At 47.0% G+C, this 26,253-nt stretch overlaps 1 protein-coding gene across 1 annotated transcript in view; it reads left to right on the top strand.

Annotated features, from left to right (window-relative positions):
• GRID1 (glutamate ionotropic receptor delta type subunit 1) overlaps positions 1–26,253 on the top strand; it is a 666,253-nt gene that overhangs the window by 632,508 nt on the left and 7,492 nt on the right. Inside the window, exons 14-15 of the mRNA XM_060033707.1 lie at positions 7,130–7,296; positions 14,131–14,371. Coding sequence (XP_059889690.1) covers positions 7,130–7,296; positions 14,131–14,371 — 408 coding nt within the window. The remainder of the gene's footprint in view (positions 1–7,129; positions 7,297–14,130; positions 14,372–26,253) is intronic.

The raw sequence follows: 26,253 nt of genomic DNA on the forward strand, positions 1-26,253 counted from the left end.
CCAGGCACAGTGCATTGTGTCCTGTAATTTCATCCTCAAGCCCCAAGTCTATATAGGTTCATTTCAAGCCCCAAGTCTATAGGTTCACCAGAGAGCTGGAATGTGGCAGTGTGTCTGTCTTCATTCAGAATCCTGCTCTTTTCACTACCCTGTGCTCTGTGAAGGAGGCTGAATCACTGAAACTACCCTCTTGGGCAGCTGCAGTCACAGAAGAAATGCTTGCTGAGTTGCAGAAAACATGGGGACACAGGAGACTGAAAGAAACCAGCAGGAGTCACCCATGATGGCATCACCCAAAGATAGTATTTGGTACTTGGTTTTGATTCTTCATAAAGTTCTTGCATAATAATTTTAAAAAGATATCACAATGTAAATACTCTCTTGTAACAGGTTCTTTTTCACTAAACGATATAATACTGGTTGTCATTTATTTAGTGCTCACCACATGCCAGGCAAAACCCTAAGCATGTTACGTTTACTGAGGGATTTAATCGTCATCAGAACTCTCTGAAGTATGGACCATTTTACATCCAGGGGAACTGAGGTTCAGAGATGTTAAGCATCTTGTCGGCACTTACACAGCCAGCAAGCAGTGGAGTTGGGATTCGTATCTGTACGGTTGGAGTCCAGAACCCAGGCTGGCTCTTCTTCATCACGGACAGTTGTTTCCCTTAGCAGGGAATGCTCTTTTAAAACACCATAGTAGCGGTAACATAATATTCCATCATCTAATACATCATTTACCTAGCTGATTCTCAATTGTCAAGCATTTAGATGGTTTCCAATTCTTGCTAGTTTAAACAATATTGCCCTGAGAAGCTTTGTACAAACATCTTCTCTGAAAGGGAATAATTCCTTAGAATGAATTCCTAAGGGTAGAACTGCTACATACGCACATTTTAAAAGCATTTGATTCTCCCCACCAAATTACCGTTCCAGAAATATCGTTCCAGCACACACTCCTGCCAGCAGACCGTAGAATTGTTCTTTTCTCCATAGATAGTCTGGGTCTTACTGTTGCATCTTTTGATTTGGCGTAGCGCATGATAATGTATCACTGTAGCCAGGATTCAGGATGCCTGTGGTGATGTGTGGCGATTTTGTGAACATGAGCGTAGGAGCTAAGATTTGGGATGCTGAGCTCTGCTTTGTTGGGGTGAAGGGTGGATGCAAGGAGAGACAATGAGCGTGTCACTGGATGGTTAATGCCCATGAGGCTGCATCAGGTTTCCAAGGTGTCCCTGATACCCTAACATCCCCATCCACAGACAGCGCAGGCCCCTGTGTCTTCCCTCTCCCCACATTTCAGCTGTTCCACGAACCACCTCTGTAAAGCTGGAGGATGACAGTCACTGGAGCCAAAGAAACCTGTGCTCTCCCCTCTGCCATGCTTGGACTCACGAAGGGAGGGCTGGGGAAACTGCTATGGTGCCCCTACCCTCTGAGCACTTCCCAGGGGAATGCTGTTGGTGATAGAACCCGTGGGAATGGCAATGACTGTCTTTCTCCAGGTTGACCTGGCTCCACTACTCACCATCTGGGTTTATTTGGGACAAGTCACTTTATTTTTCTGAGTCTCAGTTTCTTCATCTGTAAAATGGGGTTAATGTTCAGCCCCTCAGAATTATACCATGGATAGAAAAGGAATCATGTATCTGGCAACCCAGCATCCAGGAGGTACTTCACACCTACCCTGTACCTGGCAATGCAGACACCTGATTTCCTTTAGCACTTCTTTTCTGATAGTATTTGCGTTTGATGTTTGTAGTACCTGCATTCTTGTTTGGGGGGATAGAGTGGTTGCTTGTCCCTTTCCAAAATCAGTTAGGATGGAGTAGAACAGCATTATGAAGTTCTTGCCTCCAAGGCTGTTGTCTTGGAAAGTTTGTGCTCCAAGTGAGTTCTGGGAAGGGCCATGTTAGTGGTGCAATGAAGGGCAATGCAATCTCATTTTATTACCAGTGTGGAGCAACGGCGATGAGCCATCCAATATCCCAGCTCACTTGTGACTCTGTTTATGGTGCCCAGCCTTCCTCTAGCAAAGTAGGCTAATCATGTTTCCCCAAATGTTAGGGAGGCTGCTCTAAGCACTGGGGTCAGACAGCCCCGTGGTCTCAATCCCTTTCCATTTGTAGCAGTGCATCAGCATGTGGGTGGACTTGGGAGGAAGTGGACTTCAGGGATGGGCTTGGATTCTGTTTGCTAAGATGCTTCCTGGGAGACAAACTAGGAGTGGTCTGTCTACCTGCTGCTGTCCTGGCATCCTGAGGTGCCAACTGGACATTTTCTGTGACATTTTATGTGATGTCAAAGCTGTTCTTTTCTCCTTTCCCCAAGGTCCTCACATCTCTTCTTTTATGTGTGAACCAAATGCCTTTTCTTTCTTTTTTTTTTTTTTTTTTTTTAAGGAAAAGGAGAGAGTGAAATGAAGCCACATGTTTAGATGCAGGCCAGGGATGTAAGGGAGACTTTCCCAGGTGTTTGAATAGTGTCAGGGAGCCAGTGCCCTGGGAAACCGGAGAGCTCTGACAGACCTTTGTGCTCTGTTGATGGGCAAAAGCGCCTTTAGGAGCCAAGAGCACACAAGGCAACGGAGATTGAATCTGGTACAGAGATCGGATCTGGTACCTATGTAGTGTGTGATAGCATAGATTGTGTAACAAGATGAAAGAAAATATTTTAATCAATTTGTCCTAAGAATCACCACTAATCCCACTCCATTATGTAATATTCCTGTTCATCTTTTGGCGTATTACATTTCACATATATACAGAACAGTAATAATAGTGTATCCATCCCATTGTTTTCTACTAATTTACATATATAATATGTATATATTTCTATGTGTGTATATATATATAATATGTATATATACATTTCTATGTTTCTGCATAGTCTTTATAATTACTATCAGTTGCATAAAACCATATCGTATTAGTGAACCATAATTTATTAAATTATGTCCCTAAATTAAATATTTAAACTGTCCCATGCTTACTTTATAGTCAACATTAGATTTAAAATGCCTGTCACGTCATTAAGATACATAGATACGTTTGGTTTACTTTTTAGGTTAAATTCTTAATTTGCTAGGGCAAAGGGTAGGAGCAGTTTTAGACGTTCATGTCATGGATGCTGCGTTACTTTCCGAAATGTTGTGTCATTCTGTGATGCCTGTGGCCGCGAAGGATCACACCCACTTTGTCACAACCTCACTAACACTGGATATGACCAATTAAAAACAAACTGTGGAAGTAGGAAATTATATTCCTAGACTGTGTTAACTGTCAAACCTCCACTGTCTTAGATGAGCTAAAGATGCCTTCATAGCTCCTGGAAGTATCTTGGGCTGGTGTCCCGGGACTCCAGAGCCAGCTCTGAAGGGCTCCCTGGGTCGCTGTGCCCACCTTCTGCATAGAGCCTTCTGCATAGAGCCAAAGGCTTGGGGAAGGCTTGGCTGAATCTACCAGCCTTGTCTCCAGCCTAACTTTCCAACAGCCGCATTCCAAGGCATTGATGCATAATAAGTCAATGATTAGAAGTTAGGAATACATTTAATATTATAAATGGGCCAGCCAGATCAAGGTAATATAACTCATTAAAGAGGTGAAGTCCAGTATTTGTTCTTGTTTTGTTTTAACGCAGAACACAAATCTATGGTACCGCTTTCATCTTTTAGACTTTATGAAATAAACGTCAATAATCTATTTGTAAACAGCTCACTGCCTATTGCTTCTGATCTCACATAACATCCTCCTTAACTCCCCTTAGCCCCCTGCGAAGTAGCGAAAGGACAGGACTGGGAGACATAAGAAAGGATGAGTTGGTATGAACGCTGGCAAAGTAGCCACCCTAGAGCTCTGTTGTGCCATTTAGCCAAAGCGTTCCCAGTTTCCTGCAGGAAGGTGTCTGGTTCACCCTTCTTTCTCTGTGAGGAGCAGCCAGTGGCACACAGTTGAGAAGAGGCTAGATTCCTGCCAATAGTCTGTCTTCCCAAGAGACTGGAAAACAATCCTCAGCAAAAAGAAGTAGTTAATATAAATAGGAAATGACAGATGTCCCAAAGTGTGCGAGATCTCTGGCACAGAGTTGAGGGGGTGGAGGGTAGAGGGAGAGGCGTAGAGATGCCTTCTCAATGGAAGTAGAGACGAGGCAAGAGGCTGAACCAAGAGCAGAATGGTAGAGATGCTCAGACTCAAGAAAGGCAGAGGATGAGCCTATGACAGGAGGGGAGAGAAAGAGAGGAAATTCTTGGATCTCTTGGAGGCAGATTTTTGATGTATCTGGCATCCCCCACATATGGAGAAGCCAGAACTTTTGGATAAGCAGCACAGAATAAGAAGGTGGACACATAACTATTAGAGGCTGCATGGAAAATCGGTTCTGATCCCATAAGGAAGAGTTATAACTGTGGGGAGGTTATGGGGCGTTCATTCTGCCTGGATCAAGAAGAGGGTCTCTATAGAGGGGGTATAGCCATGGTGGATGGCATGTTTGGGCTTCTGATACTGGCATCCGAAGTGTTCCTGAGAATATGGTCCTACCTAAGAAGCTTTCTGTCTCATACAGGGGCTGCGACATACCAGGAAGATTGGGGAGACACCTGTAAGGTCCAGGAAGTTGTGCTGGAAACTGATGAACTTGGGAAGCCCAGGGTGGTGCATTTTACTCAGCATGAGGCTAAGAGAAGAAGACCCAGGAAGCCGTGGGATGCTGAGGAAGTGAGGAAGGGTTGTTGGGGATGGGAAGTATTTTATAAGGCTAGAGCTCCATTGCAGCTGCAGTTTCTGAGTTAGCCCACATGTAAGAGGTGGCGCATCAGCCAGCCTCTCCAGGTCTTCCCTGTTCTGGCATCGTTAGGTAGATTAGGGACCAGCCATGTGCTTCTTGAAGCAGACATAAGAACTATGGTAGTCAATGTAGTCCCTGTTTACAAATAGGGAGACTGAGTGTCTGGGGTCATTCAGCAGCTCAAGAAGGAGAACTTCTATTTTCTCCTCTTTTCCTGACTGCCTTCCTGGTTAGCAGGGATTTGCACCTGAGACATCGCCAGCATGCCTTCCATATGTTTTCTGCCTTCTCAGCTTAGGCAGCGGGACTATAAATGCAGCTTCCTTCATGGATCTGTGCTCACCTGTCACTTAGCCCAAGCTGGAGCCACAGATGCCTGTGGCTTGACGGATCCAAGTGCCCCGTTCAGTGGCCATGCCAGGCTTTTGTCAGAGCCGGTTTCCACTTGAGGCAGGCCAGCTTATTTCTTTCTCCTTCTTGGAACATCACTTGAAACGTAGGAACGAACTTGATCTTAATTCTTTCTTCAACATGACATGCCCTTTTGAAATTGTGCAAATAACAATGTCTGATTGTCATGTTGAATTACAAGCACGGGTATGAAATGCTCCAGAGTCGGACAGAAGCCAAATATTAGGTCATAAGTCAACATTTTGCTGAGAAACTCGGTTACTAAGAGGTGGAAAATATATATCTTTTCAGGAGAAAACGTGTTTGCCAGCAGGAGAAAATTTCAAAACTGTTATGCTCCCATGTGGAGGGAGAGAGATGAGTGTAATTTTGCAACCTGGGTCAAAGCCCTTTAGGGACTCCTGAAATTGACTTGGGCAAGGAAAGAGGCTCTGAGGTAATATTTGGATTGTTCCCGAGGTGAATATCAATGGGTGGTATGGTCTATGTCATTTCTTACAAGATCGTCGGGTAAAATTGTGTGAATGGCTAGGAGCAGTCTATTCCTGGCAGGGGGAGGCCATGCTCCACCCACAAAGCCTTCGGATGGAAAACTCCTGATGAGAAAATAAGCCAGCTTGGCCCACGGGCACCTAGGGTCCCAAAAGAAGCAATATCGTGATGAGCTTCACCTAAGCAGCTATGGCATTCTCCGGAGATTCTCAGTGGACACAAAGACAACTGAATAAAGGCAGGAGAAGGGAATAACACCCCTGCTGACAGTGCCACAAAGCTTGTAGCTTGCCAGCTTGGCCTGTTGTTACCTGTGATGTTTCAGCCCTGCCACTGCCCCAGGCTGGGGTCCTCCAGCATCTAGTGTGAGCTGTGGTAGGAGAGAAGAAAGCATGAGGTGTCTGTATGTTCGCTAGAGAATTAAAACCAGGCTCTTGGCTGCATTAAGAACATCATGCTCTATTTTAAGCTGGCCAAGTGACAGTGTCTAGTTTGCATCTTCTTCCAAAAATAAAAGCAGCTCACATTACTTGTGAGTGCCTAAACTCCAGGCCAAGTCAGGATTATGGCTCAGGATAGAACTGAATGTCTGCTGTGGATGGGTGTGATGGAGTGGGACTTCAGCTGTGGCCACAGGCAAATTCGGATGGAACAATTTGCCACCATTGCATGGATATAGAGACACTGACACCAGAAGCCTCCTCCATGTAGATGCATGTGCGTGTGTTTATGCACATGTATGCATATATATCTGTGTGCATATAAATGTGTGTATGCTTATGTATGTGCGTGTGTGTTTGTGTGTGCACACTTTTGTGTGGGCAGTGAAAGGGAAGCGGCAGAATCCTGGCTTGGCACCATAACAGTCAGGACCCTGTCCTTAATGGCTTCTTCCCCAGGCATAGCAAGTTCATGACTTAGATATTAAGTCACAGCCACTCGGGGGCACTGATCCTAGGGCCGTCTCCCATGTTCGCCTTAAGCAGGGCTCAGTCAAGTTCTAAGTAGAAATATTAAATGGATACTATCATGCATCCCCCTAAATCTCCGGTCAGAATATCTCAATTCCCTGAGGTCAGACTTTCTGCACTCTCCAAGGTGAGCTCACTACTCTGAGAAACAGGTCCATGGCACTGTGACCAGGAAGCTAGCTCAGAGGCCACGTACAGCTCATCTTGCCCACCTCTCTGTGAGATGCGCAGCACTGGGGCCTCCTGCATGCATCATCACATCCTTCTATGTCTAACCACAGTGAGTGGCATCAACCAGGGGTGGAACCTGCAGACCAGAAAATAGGAGAGTGTGCTGTGCCGGCTCGTTGGGCAGAGGACCATATAGAAGGGTCCCTCAAATCCCACCACTGAGAGGCCTCACTGCTCGAAAATAATACGGGAGGCCAGGTCTGCCTGACTTCATGGTGATTTTGGTGTTTCAGGCAAAGAAGGGGAACTACGCCTTTCTGTGGGATGTGGCCGTGGTGGAGTACGCAGCCCTGACAGATGACGACTGCTCCGTGACTGTCACTGGCAACAGCGTTAGCAGCAAGGGCTATGGGATCGCCCTGCAGCACGGCAGCCCCTACAGGGACCTCTTCTCTCAGAGGTAGGCTTGGTCAGTCAGAACACGCTGGCAGCCCCCATGCTCCAGTTGGGGTTTAACCAGCCTTCGGGAGATGAGAGCCTACACAAACTTGTTTATTCATCACGTTTTCCTCAGTGCCGACTATGTACCAGTACATGCTGCTCTCCACCCCTGTCCCCAACTAGTCCTGTGCCAGGTCCTGGGATAAAAAAGAGGAAGTATGTGTAACCTTCCCATGAAGCTGCATAGTCTCAGTGGGAGCTGTGATGTGAGTAGGCGATGTCAGTACAGGGCAGTCAGTGAGACAGAGAGGATATTCTGGGGGTGGAGGAGTTCAAAGAAGGGCATCTGACCAGACCCAGAAGACCAGGGAGGACTTCCCAGAGGAGGTGGCACTTGAGGCCTGAAGGTAGAGTAGGAGTTAGCCAGATGGGCCTAGTAATTTAAAATTAAATGAAAGATTAACTGGATCTGGGAAGGGCCCAATAATAACTTCTTAAGATAAATGCAGGGTGGAAAGAGTCAGTGTGGAGATGTGAAAAACTGGGGCCAGAGAAGCAGATTGACTCCATATTCACCTGCACAGGGGCTGAGGGAGCAGATGCTGTCCGCTGGGGCAGGACAGAGACCTGGCCCTCACTGCCCACCTCCCCATCTTTTCCGGATCAGCTCCTGGTAATTGATACTAGCAATGGGGCGTGTTGGGGGAGAGTGGGGGGAAACACTGTGTAGACAGGAGTGTTCTGGCCTAAGCAAAGACACGTGGACCCTGTCCACCAGAAATGAATATGTGTGTCTAGTTTGCATTGGCCTCTTTAGCTTCCCAGGTGATTTTCTGGTGCACGTCCATCCTTTGAACTTGATCTTCTCTGGACTCCTGGGCATGACTGAGTTTCCAAGTGCTCAGTCTGGACACCTGGTTGGCCTCCTTGACGAAGATAATCTCTCATCATCCCACCCCCATTTCTCGCTTCCCCACAGGAACTTACCTTAGCCCTTGACCAGGTTACCTGGCCTCACAGAGAGGATGGAGGTGAACAGCATGGGTGAGCTCAGTGGCCTTTTCCCAGCAGCCAGCCTGCTAACAGGAGCTCGTGTCCCCAGTGATGTCTAAGCCCACCACTCACACATGTCCGTGGGGTGACATCCTGGTGGGTGAAGGAGCAGAACTAGAGCTCTGCCTTGGTCCACCAGAATCCAAACTGTGGCAGAAGCGGCCAGGTGAAAAGGCCGGCATGGCGCTGAGGCTTAGGGGCAGCGCCCTGTTACCTGATGAACACATGTTTTCCAGCACTGAGGAGCATCCACTTGGAGGGGTGAGAATTGTTAAAGATCATTCGTTTCACATCCTGAAGCTCAGAGAGGGTAATGTGCGCTGAGGGCAGCTCAGCCAGCTACTGGCAGAGTTGAGAGGAGAAGGCAGGTCCCCTGAGCCCCAGTGCTGTGCCCATGTTGCTATCGGATCTCTGAGCCCTCCCACCTCCCTCCTCCCACCTCCCAGATGTTGATTGGGCTCTTCTGATCACGAGCACCTGAGCCTAAACCCCATCAGGGAGAGGCCTAGGAGGAGGGCCTGCAGCCCATTCATTCAGTAGCTTGTTTGCAAAACTGGGAAAAGGGGTAGAACTAATTAAGTTCAATGAGGCTTTGGGGTTTTCTGTAGAATTTAATCAAGTATACAGTCCATGCCTCCCTTTGCTCCCTGGAGCAGAGATGGATGACACAAGAGAAGGAGGAGTAGTGATTTATCAATTGCTCGGATTAAAGGCATGAAGAAGAGATGGCTTCTCTCCAGGGTATATAAGACAGTGGTGTTCTTGAGGTTTACCCTACTTGGTTTTCTGAGACAGGATGCTCAGGGCATTCCCCAGGCCATCAGCCTGTGAGCACCTCTCTCTCAGGTTGGTAACAGATGGTAAGGGAGCTTGTGGTACCAACGCAGCAGCATCAGCACCACCAAGACAGCTAATGTGCCCCAACGCAGTGCTCACAGAAGCACAGGGTCCCCAGTGTGGAAAGCTTAGGGTCCCCGTGCACTCCAACTGCTCCGAGATCCCCTGAAAGTCTGCTGAAGTGAACACTGACGGACTGGAGAGAGGAGAGAGCCTGGTTCTTGGCTGGATCTTTCAACAAACATGATTGAAAGTGGCTAGTCCAGTTTCTGTGTCATTCTGGCAGGAAGTGATTAATTACCCTTTGCTTTCATCAGAAGGCCACATGCTCTAGGACTGTAAGTGAATGTCCTTGGTAGGCTGTGCTGGCCTCCTGAAGTATTGTCATTGGTGTCTATGTTTTAGCCTTTCCTGGGCTGGAAGCGTCCCCACCTCCCCTGCCTGGACACGTGGGTACCTACTTGGGGGGAACACTCAAGGCTTCAGGTTTCCAACTTTCTGCCGCCAATGGTTCTTTAAGAGGCTCCATTATATGACGCATGCAGAACTGGGGGCTGCCCCTAACTGGGTCATGCCTGAGAGGAGGAAGGGGGCAGGTCCAGGAAGCAATGCCCCATGCCGTTGACAGAAAAAGAATCCTATGTAAATAGCAGATTCCAGTCTTATCTGGAACTGCTGTAGCCTTCCTTCCCTGAGTCCCAGGGACTCAAGTTATTTCCTTGAATACAGATATGTTCCCTTGTTTTGGCAGAGGACTGGGTCTTTAGGCTACAACTTACGTGTGTGGGGGGGGGACTGCGGTTGAGTGCCAAAGCCCTTTTATGGACCATGGCATGCAGAGTAGGCATTCAGCAAATGTTTAGCAACTTAATAGCCATTTATAGAGCACCTACTATGTGGCAGCCTCCACGACTATTGACTAAAGGAAAGCACCTGCAATTATATCTGTCTGGAAAATAGAACAACTGGCTTCAGGAAGTGGCTGTTATCATTCTGGCTTACTCATAAGCAGGAGTAGAGATTATTATGGTGTGCATTAGTTTAGCCTCGTTCCAGGAGTCATTTTGTGCCCGTGACTTGTTTTATCTTCCCTCTGTTGCTTACATATTTAAATTTTCTTTTGGATTGGCTTGTTTGTTTTTATTTTATTCTGTGTTTTCCTGTAAATTGCCTTACAGTCTTCCTGGAATAATATTGGGCATAAACATGCATACAATTACAAGGAGCAGGAAGAAGGGAAGCGTCAGCAAAATGAAGCCTCCTGCAGTTAATGAGCGCAAGAGTGGGAATCCGGCCCTCTGGCCCCGCTCCTGTTGGAGTCTCACCATCCCCTAGGCTGGAGGTGACTCTCAGAGAGGAGGCTGACTGCACTTAGCAGCTTGGTGTTCTGGAGAGAGCATGGCCTCCCGGGTCAGCGTGACCCAGCCCTGAAGAGCAGCTACGCCACTTGCTAATTGCAACTGGTGGCAAGCCATCTAGATTCTGAGCCTCAGGTCTTCCATCTGTAAACATAAGAGCTACTTTGCAGGCTATTGTGAGGATTAAAACAATGTAAAATGGTCAGTCCTTACTGTGTCCTCAGTAAAAGGCAGCTTGTGTAAACATTGGATGGCTAGGGCTGCTGGTCAGTATGGCGCCAGAGGGTGGTGCTATACTGACCAGCTTTCTGGAGCTCTTCTTACTTGCTAGCTCTTGAGCTGAGTGGTCCCATGTGTTCTCCCGCTTTTCATCTGCTTGTGATAATTCTGTGAGGTAGGTGCTTTTGTTACCGACCTGGGTCCTTGGACTCTTGAATCAACAGAAGTTGATAAGAGGCCAGACAAGGAATTCAGGCAAGGCTTTACTGGGACTCGTGCTATAGCAGGAGGGAGCAAAAACAAGACAAAGATCCCTTGCTCACTCCCCAAGGGTGGGGAGGGGGGCAAGCTTGTACCTTAAATGGGGTAAGGGTGGGGGCGGATGGCTGGGTCTGGCTGGAGGGCTGGCTTAGGTGGTCTGCCCACCCCCGTGGGGGTGCTGTGTGCAGGGATCGTGTGCAGTACCCTGCTTTTGCTCCCTGAAACTTAGAAGCAGCAGTTGGTTTGTGGCCCTTTTGTATCTTACTCTTCATAATGGCCCCGACTGCACATGCATGCAGTTATCTTCAGTCCGTCACAGTTTCTTTGTGTTCTGTTGCTGCAGCAGACATTTGTCCAGGTACAAGTGCAAGCACTCCGGTAAAGGGTCCCAGCTCCCAGCCTTTCTCACTTTTGTTATGATCTCCGATTTTAGTGATACAAAAGCTAAAGTTGAGAGGTTTCCTAACATGGCTAGTGTGACGGCAGAGTCTGGGTTTGACTGGTGTCCATCAGAGCAGAATCTGTGGCAATAAATTAAAAACTCTGCTGCTTCTCCATGGTGAGCCGGTAGCCCAACCACGAGTCCTCTTGAAGGCCCTGAGGTCCTGCATACCTAGCCCTGGGCTTCCCGTAACTGCCAGGAGGCCCAGCCTACTCGGAACTGCCAGTAGACACGTACGTAACGGCCACTCAGCATGAGCCAGTGGACGTACAGACATGCAGCTTCCCTAACACGTCCAGAGCCACTTGGATGTAGAGGGACCCTGCAGCTGCCCAATTAATCATGGCATGTGCCACAGAACAGACCTGTGGCATACCAAGTGCGACCCCAAATGCCTGTGTAAATCATGCCTTTATCCCAGTGACCAAGCTGAATTCTAAGTCTTTTGTGCTGACCTGTGCCCTGGCCACTTAGCCGACATTATCTCACCACAGCCACTTTAGTTCAGGTTAGTTTTCATGATTCCGTTCATACATTCGTACATTATCGATGCAACAAATATCCCTTGATGGCTCAAGTTGTGCCGGCCACTGTGCTTGCTCAGGGGAAGCCACGGAGGTCCAAAGGATCTACTCAGCTCGTGGTAATCATGGGTCAATCTTGTAATGATGAGGAAGCCAAGCTTAGTAGGGGCGAGTCACTTGTCCGAGGACACCCAGCTGGGATTGGTGCAGATTCTTTGCACAGAGCCAGGCTGTACCCAGCCGGCGAGATGCCACACTACGCTGGCCCCTAGGTGCTGACAGGGCAGGGAACCCCCTCTGGGCTGTCTCCCTCCCTCTCCACAGTCACAGCCCATGATTGTTAACTGAGCTCAGCTTCAGCCTGTGGTCACAGCTGGCCTGCAATTCAGGTCCAGGGCAGAGTCTGCTCAAGTGGCCAGTTGGCCATGAGCTTCTCCTGACCATCAAGAACCACTGCTCTTGAACTGTGCATACCCAGAGGGCTCAGAGAGGCCACCGAGGGTGTTGTCACCTGAACAGATGACCATGGACCAGGCCAAAAGTGTCCGGCCTCCACAAATAAAAAAGCTTCGGTGTGAGGAGCCCGGGGGCTGCCAGCTACAACGGGCTCCCTGTCCAGACCCCTGGATTATAGAAAGAGTCCATGAAATACTACAACAAAGGAGAACTACCATCCAGACACCGACCTGGGGAATACGGGGGAAGGGGGGTTGCCCCACCTCTGTCAGCAGGATAAACGCCAGGCTCCCCTCATACCTTCCCAGAGCCCACATTCTTGGCTCTGCCTGTTTCATTCACTTCAACTCACATCCTCCTCCTCACCCACCGTCTACAGCCTCACTTGCCACGTTTTAGCTTCTCATACACTCACCCTAGACAAGACTTCCAACCATGGTTCTAGTCTCAGGAAATCTCTTCATCATCCCTGTGGAATGCCGTCCTTGCCAACCACAAAATGACCTTGGCAAGATATGTCACCTCTCTGTGCCTCAATATCCTTCTCTATAAAAATGGGGCCATGGAAGTAGCCTTTCCAAAGAGTTGACATGAGTGTTAAACACTGTCAAGCACTTAGGCGATTTCCTGGCACACAGGTATGCTAAACCCCTGTGAGCTATTTTATGCTTACCCTTCACCTCCTTGATGAGGTCTCCCCTCACCCTCCAGTCCAGGCCACCCTCCCAATGGGTGCCTTTCTTAGCGCTTCTACTTTCATTTCATTGTATTGATCACAGCTTCTGACTCCACATTGATTGCTCTGATTGTTTCAGTGTCCGGGTAAGTATCTCTAGACCAGCACTTCCCCAGCCTTTTTGGCATCAGGGACCAGTTTCATGGAAGACAAGTTTTCCATGGACCAGGGTCGGCGGGGATGGTTTCGGGATGATTCAAGCGCATTACTTATTGTGCACTTTATTTCTATTATTATTACATTGTAATATATAATGAAATAATTACGTGACTCACCATAATGCTGACAGGAGGTGGAACTCAGGCGGTAATGCGAGCGATGGGGAGCGGCTGTAAATACAGATGAAGCTTCACTCACTCACCTGCCACTAACCTCCAGCTGTGGGGCCGGGTTCCTAACAGGCCACAGACCACTACCGGTCCATGGCCCAGGGGTTGGGGCCCCCTGCTCTGGACCATACATGCAGCAGTGTTGAACATCATACTTGGCACAATGCAGATGCTCCTCAAATCAATGAATGAATGAATGATTTGATGAATCCTAGTGGGAGAGACTTAGGATATAGTTATTGACGTTTGAAAGAAAGCCTTTCTGTGGGTCCACAGTCTGAGTGATTGCATCATGCATTTCTGTATTTCCTGATTTTATCCTCAGAGCTTGCCCCAGGATCCCATGTCAAGGGTCCTTATGTACTTTGCTGTTGGACTTCATCCATGGGCAGTGGGACAGGGTGGGAGAGGACATCAAGGCTTTGAGGAGGAAAGTGACAAAATCTGAGGAGTGTTTTGAGAAGGGTGCTTTGCCTGCAGAGTGGAGAATGGATTGGGAGGGAAAAGCTGAGGCAGAGAGCCACTGTGATGGTTCAGCATCGTCTGTGGAGGGGCCGACATGGCGGGAAAGGGGCCAGGGCCCCCATGGCTGTGTCAGTGAGGCCAGGGCTGTGGCTCATGTGGATTGTATCTTGCAGGATCCTGGAGCTTCAGGACACTGGGGACCTGGATGTGCTCAAGCAGAAGTGGTGGCCGCACACGGGCCGCTGCGACCTTACCAGCCATGCCAGCGCCCAGGCGGATGGCAAGTCCCTCAAGCTGCACAGCTTCGCCGGGGTCTTCTGCATCTTGGCCATTGGCCTCCTCCTCGCCTGCCTGGTGGCCGCCCTGGAGTTATGGTGGAACAGCAACCGGTGCCACCAGGAGACCCCCAAAGAGGTCCGTGCCCTGGGCCCTACTTCTCCTTTTTGCAGCCTAGAGGCAGGAGAGTCCCACTGGGCCACTCGGCGGGCGGTTTTCTTCCAGTTAGTATTTACCCAAGCCACTTGTCTGGAGACAGCAATATTTTATAGGGGGGATGGTATCATTGTTTTATTTTGCCTTGAAAGCCAGATAACAAATGTAAGGAATGTTTTCACGCTTGAGCAAGTGCCAAGGCGCCAGCAATGGCCACTAAAGTCGTGTATTTATCTATAGAGCGGGTACAGCATGAACAGCGCCTTCCCTACCCTGCCCCGCCCATGTGCCTCCACCCTGACCTGGAGAGACCAGCTGTAGGGTAAGAGAGGAAACCGCATTCCTTCCTGGTTCTCTTTGGTTCATCAAGGGTCATGGGCCCTGCTTTCCCAGCCTGGGAGGGAGGACCGGCCCCCGCCCCTCATCATCCATTCTCCCTCTCTTCCTCCTCCTTGCAGGGCCCAGCCTTGCCCACATCCCTCCAGGCACACCCAGCACAGGGACCACTCGGGCTCTGTTCTGACTCTAGGTTCTGGGCACATGTCCTTCCCTGTGGGTACCAACTACAAGCTGATTCTGCCCTCCACACTTCTGGGTTTTGCTCATCTTCAAGATCGATTTTTTTTTTCTTGTCTGTAGAGTCTTCATGAAGTTCTCCTGGAGCCAGTGCCTCTAGGGAAGGGTGGCGAGGAGCGTCATTTGGTAATGATGCTCTCCTGGTCGAAACCTGCACACAGGCACTGTAGCACAAGTCCAGCCACTCCACTGTAGGGCTGTCACTACCTGATACATATACCTCAGCTAATTCTTGAGTCATAGCTCCACTTAAAGATTATGTTGATAGGGCTTCCCTGGTGGTGCAGTGGTTGGGAGTCTGCCTGCCGATGCAGGGGACGCGGGTTCGTGCCCTGGTCCGGGAAGATCCCACATGCTGCGGAGCGGCTGGGCCCGTGGGCCACGGCCGCTGGGCCTGTGCGTCCGGAGCCTGTGCTCTGCAACGGGAGAGGCCACAACGGTGAGAGGCCCGTGTACCGCAAAAAAAAAAAGATGTTGATACAAACAGGGCTAAATTTCAAACAAGAAGCACTAAAGTAACCAGAACCAGCATTCAAAGGGGCAGCATCACCATGGCCAACATCTCTGCAGCCTAGAAAGGCTGGCTGACCACAGCCCCATACATCAGTCTGTAACAGAGCCCCTGACATGACTGGGAGTGAGGACAGACCCTCCACTCATACCAGGCAGTGAGCTCTCTGTCATCACGCTTAGATTTTGCTGGAAAGAGCTTGCTGTTTGACTCAGCATGTCTGAAATGTTCTGAGGACCTCCATCTTCCTCTCATGCTATCTGCATACCTTCATGTAAGGCCATGCAAGGCCAGAGTCTCCCACAGACTCAGGGGTCTCCTGTCACCCCTGGGCCATATGAGAGGAGGAAGGAAGAGATTTGAGGAAAACCCACTGACAGGAACAGTTAATGGTCCTGTCCCAAGCTTCTTTTTCATTTTTTTTAACATCTTTATTGGAGTATAATTGCTTTACAATGATGTGTTAGTTTCTGCTTTATAACAAAGTGAATCAGTTATACATATACATATGTCCCCATATCTCTTCCCTCTTGCATCTCCCGCCCTCCCACCCTCCCTATCCCACCCCTCTAGGTGGTCACAAAGCACCAAGCTGATCTCCCTGTGCTATGCGGCTGCTTCCCACTAGCTATCTATTTTATGTTTGGTAGTGTATATATGTCCATGCCACTCTCTCACTTTGTCACAGCTTACCCTTCCCCCTCCCCGTATCCTCAAGTCCATTCTCTAGTTGGTCTGCGTCTTTATTCACGTCTTGCTCCTAGGTTCTTCTGACCATTTACTTTTCTTTTCTGTTTTTTTTTTTTTTTTTTTAGATTCCACATATGTGTGTCAATATACGATATTTGTTTTTCTCTGACTTACTTCACTCTGTATGACAGTCTCTAGGTTCATCCACCTCACTACAAATAACTCAGTTTCGTTCCTTTTTATGGTTGAGTAATATTCCATTGTATATGTGTGCCACATCTTCTTTATCCATTCATCTGTCGATGGACACTTAGGTTGCTTCCATGTCCTGGCTATTGTAAATAGAGCTGCAATGAACATTTTGGTACATGACTCTTCTTGAATTATGGTTTTCTGAGGGTGTATGCCCAGTAGTGGGATTGCTGGGTCGTATGGTAGTTCTATTTGTAGTTTTTTAAGGAACCTCCATACTGTTCTCCATAGTGGCTGTACCAATTCACATTCCCACCAGCAGTGCAAGAGGGTTCCCTTTTCTCCACACCCTCTCCAGCATTTATTGTTTCTAGATTTTTGATGATGGCCATTCTGACTGGTGTGAGATGATATCTCATTGTAGTTTTGATTTCCATTTCTCTAATGATTAATGATGTTGAGCATTCTTTCATGTGTTTGTTGGCAGTCTGTATATCTTCTTTGGAGAAATGTCTATTTAGGTCTTCTGCCCATTTTTGGATTGGGTTGTTTGTTTTTTTGATATTGAGCTGCATGAGTTGCTTGTATGTTTTGGAGATTAATCCTTTGTCAGCTGCTTCATTTGCAAATATTTTCTCCCATTCTGAGGGTTGTCTTTTGGTCTTGTTTATGGTTTCCTTTGCTGTGCAAAAGCTTTGAAGTTTCATTAGGTCCCATTGTTTATTTTTGTTTTTATTTCCATTTCTCTAGGAGGTGGGTCTTGCTGTGATTTATGTCATAGAGTGTTCTGCCTGTTTTCCTCTAAGAGTTTGATGGTGTCTGGCCTTACATTTAGGTCTTTAATCCATTTTGAGTTTATTTTTGTGTATGGTGTTAGGGAGTGTTCTAATTTCATTCTTTTACATGTAGCTGTCCAGTTTTCCCAGCACCACTTATTGAAGAGGGTGTCTTTTCTACACTGTATATTCTTGCCTCCTTTATCAAAGATAAGGTGACTATATGTGCTTGGATTTATCTCTGGGCCTTCTATCCTGTTCCTTTGATCTATATTTCTGTTTTTGTGCCAGTACCATACTGTCTTCATTACTGTAGCTTTGTAGTATAGTCTGAAGTCAGGGAGCGTGATTCCTCCAGCTCCGTTTTTCTTTCTCATGATTGCCAAGCTTCTTTTGCTACTGGAAAATCTTCAATGAAGTTTACAGCAAATGTCCCTCTATACAAATGTCCCTTTGATTAGGGGAGGAGGACAGCTTTTCCAGCTGGGTGAGCATTGCACTGTCATGGAGGCATCATTCTGGGCTGCTGTGAACAGTGTGGAGATGAGACGACACAGGCTCAGACCCAGAATGTCCCTTGTGAGTCCATCCTTGTTGCTTCTAGTCACTGTCTCTTCACATCCCCTGGTTCAGTATCTAGCGCCAGATACAGCCTGGACAGCCCAGAATGAATTGTCAAAGGGGCTGTGTGTGTAAGAGAGAGAGGTGGCGGTGGGGGGATCACTGGAGAGGCATAGAAGACAGAGGCAAAAAGAGAGAAAGACCAGGAGACCAAGGGATGACCTCCCTGAGAGGAACAGCTCCGTTCTTGCCTGGAAAGCCTCCTAGCTTCCTTTCTGGCTTCTACATAAGCCCAGGATCTCAGGCACAAGAGAATGAAATACAGTATTCCTGCTTAGAAAATGTGGAACTTTCTGCCCGGGGATGCCAGCATGCTTCTGGATAGGAATGAGAGTTGATGTAGAGGTGGGTTGAATAAAACACAGTAGCTGCCTTTCCTCCAGCCATTTTGGGTGTTACATGGTAAAAGGAAGAACTGTTCCATCTTTCTCCTGTTTTTATAGGTTTCTGCTTTTCAAATGAAATTTCTCCCTTCCTTTCCTCATTTCTTTAGTAAGTATCCCTGTAAGGACATAGTTCCTGGCTTTAGGTGGCTTAGCTCTACATGGGCAGACATGACAGAGAGGGCAGACATGGCAGAGAGGTCAGCCAAGTGGTCTCCGTCATCCGTTGATCAGGGCCACCCTGGAATGAGCCACAGTTTCCATCAAGGGCTCAGGGGCACCCAGCCCAGCCAGGGCAGGGTTGGGTCACAGAGGGTAGGGATACTGGTTAGTGAAGAGTTCCTGGGGCTTGGGCTTGTTGGAACTGAGTGTTGAAGGATTGGTACTAATCCTCGAGCTGGAGGAGATTGGAGCTTGCTTTGGGGCTGGGTGACCAGCACAGGGCAGACAAAGTCCTCACACCTCCTGGAGCTCTGGGGCATCAGCAAGGAGATGGGAGTAGAGGAAGCTGGAGTGCAAAGCAGGGACTTGCTCTGAAGGACTTAGATGCCAGACCAAGGGGTTTATACCTCATCACACAGGGAATAGGAGCCAGGAAAGGGGTTGAAACAACAGATTTTAGAAGCATATATTGAAAACCTTTGACAAATAATGATGGTATTTAATCCAGAACCGCTTTGTATCACTGGTTGCCTGTATTTTATGGCGCAGCATTTGCAATTAGGTGAGAGTGTCTGCTTGAGCTGAGAATGCTTCATTTTGGGGCATTGGCCGTATTTCTTAAGAGCCAGAAACCTGTCTTTGGGTGGCGTCCTAAGTCGTATTTAACAGCTTATGCTGCGACATCGTCAGAGTTTAGACACCTACTTCGGGAAGAGTAGTAATGTGCATTCAACCTCTTAATATTCACGTGGATTTGAGGTCATATTTTTTCTAAGGAATCAGACGATTATGTAGTTAACCAATGCAGGTGAGTGCATCCCGCTCCACAGTTGCAATAAAGAGCCACCCTCTAGATTTATGGGGAAAGTGGAGCCGTTGCTCTGAGAATAAAATATTCATGAAATAAAGATGAGAACTGCACAAATGGGAGATGACATGAGAAGTGAGGGATGAATCATTTGTCACTAGGCTGGGAGCTTGGAATTCTTGTTGCTTCCTGCCTTGCCTGCCCTCCCCCAGTCTCTGCTTCCTCTGTCAGGGGCTGACAGAGGCCGGGGTGGCCAGGCAGCAGGGGTGAAGCAGCAGCCAAGCTCCTCTTTTCTGGCCAGTGGTCCAGCTTCTGTCTGCAAACGCCCACAACACACTCCTTTGCTCCATTGGAGATTTGTTGCTAAGGACACTTCCCTCAAATGTACACCTTTCCCTGCCTCCATCCTCCAGTGCTTCTTCAACTCCATGTAGAGACTTTCTCTCCTGCATCTTTGCCCTCTTCATTTATGCTAACCCCACAGTGTCACTCTGAGGTTCAACAAGGGACGGTGTGTAAATTGCCTTAAGTAGCAGCTGACCCATGGGAATGGTTTTGTTGAATGGTGGCCAAGGGGCTGCTCCCTCCCAAGGACCTTGTGATGGGCAGAAAGGGCTGCAGGAAGAGGAGTCACATCTTAGGGCACCTTCTCTGTGCCAGGAAAACTACATGTTATCTTCTTTTCTTTTCTTAAAATGTAAAAATATTTATTATTTCAGAGTTTGGGTCAGAAATGGAAGCATAGCTTAGCTGGGTCTTCTGTCTCAAGGTCTCTCACAAGGATGTAATCAAGTTATTGACCAGGGTTGGGGTCTCATCTGAAGGCTATACTGGGGACAGATCCACTTCCAAGCTCAGTCACATGGTTGTTTTTGTGGTCAGGATTCATTTCCTTATGGGCCATTGGGCTGAAGGCCTCATGTTCTCACTGGCTGTTTGCCAGAGGCCATCATTGACATCTTTGCACATGGGCCTCTCCATAGGCCAGCTCACAACGTGGCAGCTGGTCTGGTCATTGTCATTGTCATAGTCATCACCACCACCACTGTTGTTGCTTCTCAGATGGGGAGAGATTAAGAAGCCTTCCCAAGGGGGCTTCCCTGGTGGTGCAGTGGTTGAGAGTCCACCGGCTGATGCAGGGGATACGGGTTTGTGCCCCGGTCCGGGAAGATCCCACATGCCGTGGAGCGGCTAGGCCCATGAGCCATGGCCACTGAGCCTGCGCATCTGGAGCCTGTGCCCCGCAACGGGAGAGGCCACAACAGTGAGAGGCCCGCGTATGGCAAAAAAAAAAAAAGAAAAAAAAAGAAGCCTTCCCAAACCAGGCCTGGAATCTGCCTCTGCAGCACTGTTAGAAATATGGATTCCCAAGCCCCACCCCATGGATTCAGAGCTGAACCTGGGCCTTTTTTTGTTTTTTCCAAGGCCCCCACATGATTCTCAGGTTCCCATGTTATCTTCTTAACTCTCCTGATTCTCTTCAACAACATTTGAGGAAGGTATCCTTATCCCTGGAGAAATGGGACTCAGAAATAGCAGTGGCAGAACTGGGAGAGGAATGATGTGTCTGCCACTGGGCCTTACATCAGGAGTGTGCAGGAGCAGGGGTTCCTACTTAGCCTTTCCAGATGGTTTGCGGATGAAGAGTGTAGACCAGTGATCCTTTCCCTGAGCCAGGATCCTGGCTCCTAGGTAGGCATTTACATCCTCTGAACCACAGAGGGGTTAGGATTAGGGTTAGTCCTAACCAGAGGGGCTCAGAGCTTCTGCTGAAAATGGATCCTGGCCCAATGGCTACACTGCTGATATCAGATCCCTGGGAAAGAGGGTAAAGACAGTGAGTGTGTGTTTCAGCCCTTCACTCACGGCCTTTCAGTAAGAAGGCACTGAACACTTACCGTACACCAGCGTGTAGCTCAAAACCAGCTCAGACGTCACCCTGCTCTGTAAAACCTCCCTTGCCCATCTCCACGGGCCTTCTTACCTCCCTGTGTAAACACTCAGGATTGAGTGTTGGGTGGGATTCCAAATTGCCACTAATGGTTTACCTGCCTATCTCTGCTTTGAGTCTGTTGGCTCTTCTCCACCTCTGCATTCCTATCACTTTGCTCAGTTTCTGGAACGGTGGGACCTCTTATTAAGGGGTGATGAATACAAACTATTGAGCACCTTCTGTGTGCCAGGGACCAAGATGGATGCTTCACGAAGAACATTAGCTCTTCTGGTAGTAGGAGCTCAAAAGTGTTTATCGAATGAATGAACCAGTCTAGGATCCTATAAAGAAAATGTTATTAATGTTAAATTGCTGTGGAACTATTGCAGCTGGATCAATGGCTTTCAATTCTGGCTGCACATCAGAGGTGATTCATTCTGGAGCTTTTTAGAAATACAGATGCTTGGGCTCCATTCCCCAAAGGGTCATATTAGGCAGATCTGGACAACTGTAATTTCTAGGAGCTCCCCATGTGCTTCTGCTGTCCTGTCAAGGATGAAAACCAGTGGTCTACACCATCATGCCAAGGGGAAAATGAGTGGAAAAGAACTCAGGTTTTGGAACCGGGTAAACACGGGCTCATCCTGGTGCTCCACTTACCATAGAATTGTGTAACCGTGAGCAAGTCTCTCCACCCCGTGTGTACCTGCTGCTACCACGTATGATGGGAGGTGTCTGTTAGCTCCCTCCTTTCCTTGTCTGCCCCTACAAAATCTGCAAATAAGCTCATCAGGACTCTTTCTCTAAAGTTCTGAAATACTGCCCATCTCATCCCCTGGGACCACTTCATTGGCTTAAAGTTCAGCTTCTTTGCTCATACCCGGCTGTTACTCTCAGATCCCCAGCCCAGCCCTTTGGGTTGGAGCAATTCTTTGGAGCAACACTTTAGAAGATCATGTTTATGGTGTTTCTCCCAGCCAGCTGGGTCTTATTTACTACCTGGTTGGTCTGTGGTAATAGAAGATCACCTCCTACAGCCATCCCAGTCATGTGGGAAGTCCCTCATTTCATTTTGTTCCTGCCTAACTTAAAGTAGGAGCCAATGGACTCCAAACAAAGTCAGTTCTAATGAGTCCCACCTGGAACCCGCTGTTGCAAAGATGATAGTTTAGTTAATTACTGTTTTCCAGTACAGTGTTTTATTTCCATGTTGGTGAACAGAGGCTCAGTTACAGAACTTTATCTCTCTGCAAGACAATAGCTGGGAGAGGGTCTACAGTAACCTGTGTTGGTGCATATGTTGTCATGTTTAATATGAGGTAACAAACACAGAACTGGAATTCAGCCGGATTCATGGATAAATGCCATCAATGAATTTTATGTTATATTCAGGGCTGTTTAACTAGGTCAGTTACTTACAGTAAATTAATGAATGCAGCAGCAAGCTTCCAAGTCTCTTTCCACAGCTGTCGTTACCTGGTTGAACACTGAAACCTTGATATAATGAGGATGTAAACTGATGTAGTGCATATAAAAAAGTCCATTATTTGAATTTGCATAACATAATAGAATGCCCCATTTTGTCTAAAATATAGATAATTATTCAAATCACTCCTGCCTCTTTCCTTGAGCAGGTGGATTATGTCTGCCTCCTATTTCCTTGGACAGGGGGCCACCAGAAATGACTTGATGTGTGCTCAATCTGATCCAAGAAGACAGTGTTTCCAGAGTTTCCAAAGAAGGTGGTTTTTTCCAATCCTCTGCACTTCAGCTCTGGCCCCCTAAACAGATACCTAATGGGGCATATTGGGAGACTCAGAAATGGGCTGCATGTGTTTTTCAGAGAGGATAAGGAGGTATTTGGCTTAGTTCTACTCATTTTCTTGTGCAGTTAAACAACCAATATAGGAAGCTCATGATGGCATCCTCTTTTTCCCAGGTTTGGTTTTGTGTTGGATCGACCAGCAGTAATAGATTTTGAATAGAATGAGGTCCCACTGGTGTGGAGAGGATGGGTTTCTTGACTGCCATTTGGAGTAGGAAGGTCTCCTTGGAAAGTTTGTTCAATGGGTATGGACATTTTCTCTGTGTCCCGATGAGGAAAGGTTACAGGCTAATGAATAATCTCAGTGGAAGATGAGACCCACTGCACACCTTTGCATCCCTTCTTGGAACTGATTCATTTGTCCTTAATTGGAGGCAAGAAAAAAATATGGATTTAAAATTCTGTTTATTCAAGGAAAAGATCAGAGAAAGGCCTTCCAGGCGGAGGGGAGCAGGCAGCCATCTCAGGAAAAGACTGCACTTAAGAAAGCCATCTTAGATTGGTTCAAGATGGCAGAGTAGAAGGACGTGCTCTCACTCCCTCTTGCGAGAACACCGGAATCACAACTAACTGCTGAACAATCATTGACAGGAAGACACTGGAACTCACCAAAAAAGATACCCTACATCCAAAGACAAAGGAGAAGCTGCAATGAGATGGTATGAGGGGTGCAGTCACAATAAAATCAAACCCCATAACTACTGGGTGGGTGACTCACAAACTGGACAACAATTATACCACAGAAGTCCACCCACTGGAGTGAAGGTTCTGAGCCCCACGTCAGGCTTCCCAAGCAGGGGGTCCAGCAACGGGAGTAGGAATTCCCAGAGAATCAGATTTTGAAGGCTAGCAGGATTTCATGGCAGGAATTCGACAGAACTAGGGGAAACAGAGACACCACTCTTGGAGGGCACACACAAAGTACTGTGTGCGTCAGGACCCAGGGGAAGGAGCAGTGACCCCACAGGAGACTGAACCAGACCTATATGCTAGTGTTAGAGGGTCTCCTGCAGAGGTGGGGGGTGGCTGTGCCTCACCATGGGTACAAGGACACTGGCAGCAGAAGTTCTGGGAAGCACTCCTTAGCGTGAGCCCTCCTGGAGGCTGCCATTAACCACACCAAAGACCTGGGTAGGCTCCAGTGCTAGGTTGCCTCCGGCCAAACAACCAACAGGGAGGGAACCCAGCCCCACCCACTAGCAGACAAGCAGATTAAAGTTTTACTGAGCTCTGCCCACCAGAGCAACACCCACCTCTACCCATCCCCAGTTCATCCCATCAGGAAGCTTGTACAAGCTTCTTAGATAGCCTCATCCACCAGAGGGCAGACAGCAGAAGCAAGAAGAACTACAGTCCTGCAGCCTGTGGAACAAAAACCACATTCACAAAAAGATAGACAAAATGAAAAGGCAGAGGACTATGTACCAGATGAAGGAACAAGATGAGCCCCCTGAAAAACAACTAAATGAAATGGAGATAGGCAACCTTCCAGAAAAAGAATTCAGAATAATGATAGTGAAGATGATACAGGACCTCGGAAAAGAATTGAGGCAAAGATCAAGAAGATGCAAGAATTATTTAACAAAGACCTAGAAGAATTAAACAACAAACAAACAGAGATGAACAATACAATAACTGAAATGAAAAATACACTAGAAGGAATCAATAGCAGAATAACTGAGGCAGAAGAACAGAGAGGTGACCTGGAAGACAGAATGGTGGAATTCACTGCCGTGGAACAGAATAAAGAAAAAACAATGAAAAGAAATGAAGACACTCTAAGAGACCTCTGGGACAACATAAAGTGCACCAACATTCTCATTATAGGAGTCCCAGAAGGAGAAGAGAGAGAGAAAGGACATGAGAAAATATTTGAAGAAATTATAGTGGAAAACTTCCCTAATATGGGAAAGGAAATAGCCACCCAAGTCCACGAAGTAATCAAATCAAGTAATCAAATTGACAAAAATTAAAGACAAAGAAAAATTATTAAAAGCAAGAAGGGAAAAATGACAAATAACATACATGGGAACTCCCAAAAGGTTAACAGCTGATTTCTCAGCAGAAACTCTACAAGCCAGAAGGGAGTGGCACAATATATTTAAAGTGATGAAAGGAAAGAACCTACAACCAAGATTACTATATCCAGCAACGATCTCATTCCGATTCGATGGAGAAATCAAAAGCTTTACAGACAAGCAAAAGCTAAGAGAATTCAGCACCATCAAACCAGCTCTACAACAAATGCTAAAGGAACTTCTCTAAGTGGGAAACACAGGAGAAGAAAAGGACCTACAAAAACAAACCCAAAACAATTAGAAAATGGTAATAGGAACATGCATATCGATAATCACCTTAAATGTGAATGGATTAAATGCTCCAACCAAAAGACACAGGGTTGTTGAATGGATACAAAAACAAGACCCGTCTGTAGGCTGTCTACAAGAGACCCACTTCAGACCTAGGGACACATTCAGACTGAAAGTGAAGGAATGGAAAAAGATATTCCATGAAAATGGAAATCAAAAGAAAGCTGGAGTAGCAATACTCATATCAGATAAAATAGACTTTAAAATAAAGAATGTTACAAGAGACAAGAAAGGACACTACATAATGATAAAAGGATCAATCCAAGAAGAAGACATAACAATTTAAATATATATGCACCCAAAATAGGAGCACCTCAATACCTAAGGCAAATGATAACAGCTATAAAAGAGGAAATTGACAGTAACACAGTAATTGTGAGGGATTCTAACACCTTACTTACACCATTGGACAGAACATCCAGACAGAAAATTAATGACCTAACACAAGCTTTAAATGACACAAAAGACCAGATAGATTTAATTGATATTTATAGGACAATCCATCCAAAAACAGCAGATTACACTTTCTTCTCAAGCGCACATGGAACATTCACCAGGATTCACATCTTGGGTCACAAATCAAGCCTCGGTAAATTTAAGAAAATTGAAATCATATCAAGCATCTTTTCTGACCACAATGCTATGACATTAGAAATCAATTACAGGGAAAAATATGTAGAAAACACAGAAAAATGGAGGCTAAACAATACGTTACTAAATAACCAAGAAGTCACTGAAGAAATCAAAGAGGAAATCAAAAAATACCTAGAGACAAATAACAATGAAAACACAATGATCCAAAACCTATGGGATGCAGCAAAAGCAGTTCTAAGAGGGAAGTTTATAGCAATACAAGCCTACCTCAAGGAACAAGAAAAGTCTCAAATAAACAATCTAACCTTACACCTAAAGGAACTAGAAAAGAAAAACAAAACCCAAAGTTAGCAGAAGAGAAGAAATCATAAAGATCAGAGCAGAAATAAATGAAATAGAAACAAAACAATAGCAAAAATCAATA

The sequence above is a fragment of the Delphinus delphis genome, chromosome 16 (genome assembly GCF_949987515.2).
Source record: "Delphinus delphis chromosome 16, mDelDel1.2, whole genome shotgun sequence".
Lineage (NCBI taxonomy): Eukaryota > Metazoa > Chordata > Mammalia > Artiodactyla > Delphinidae > Delphinus > Delphinus delphis.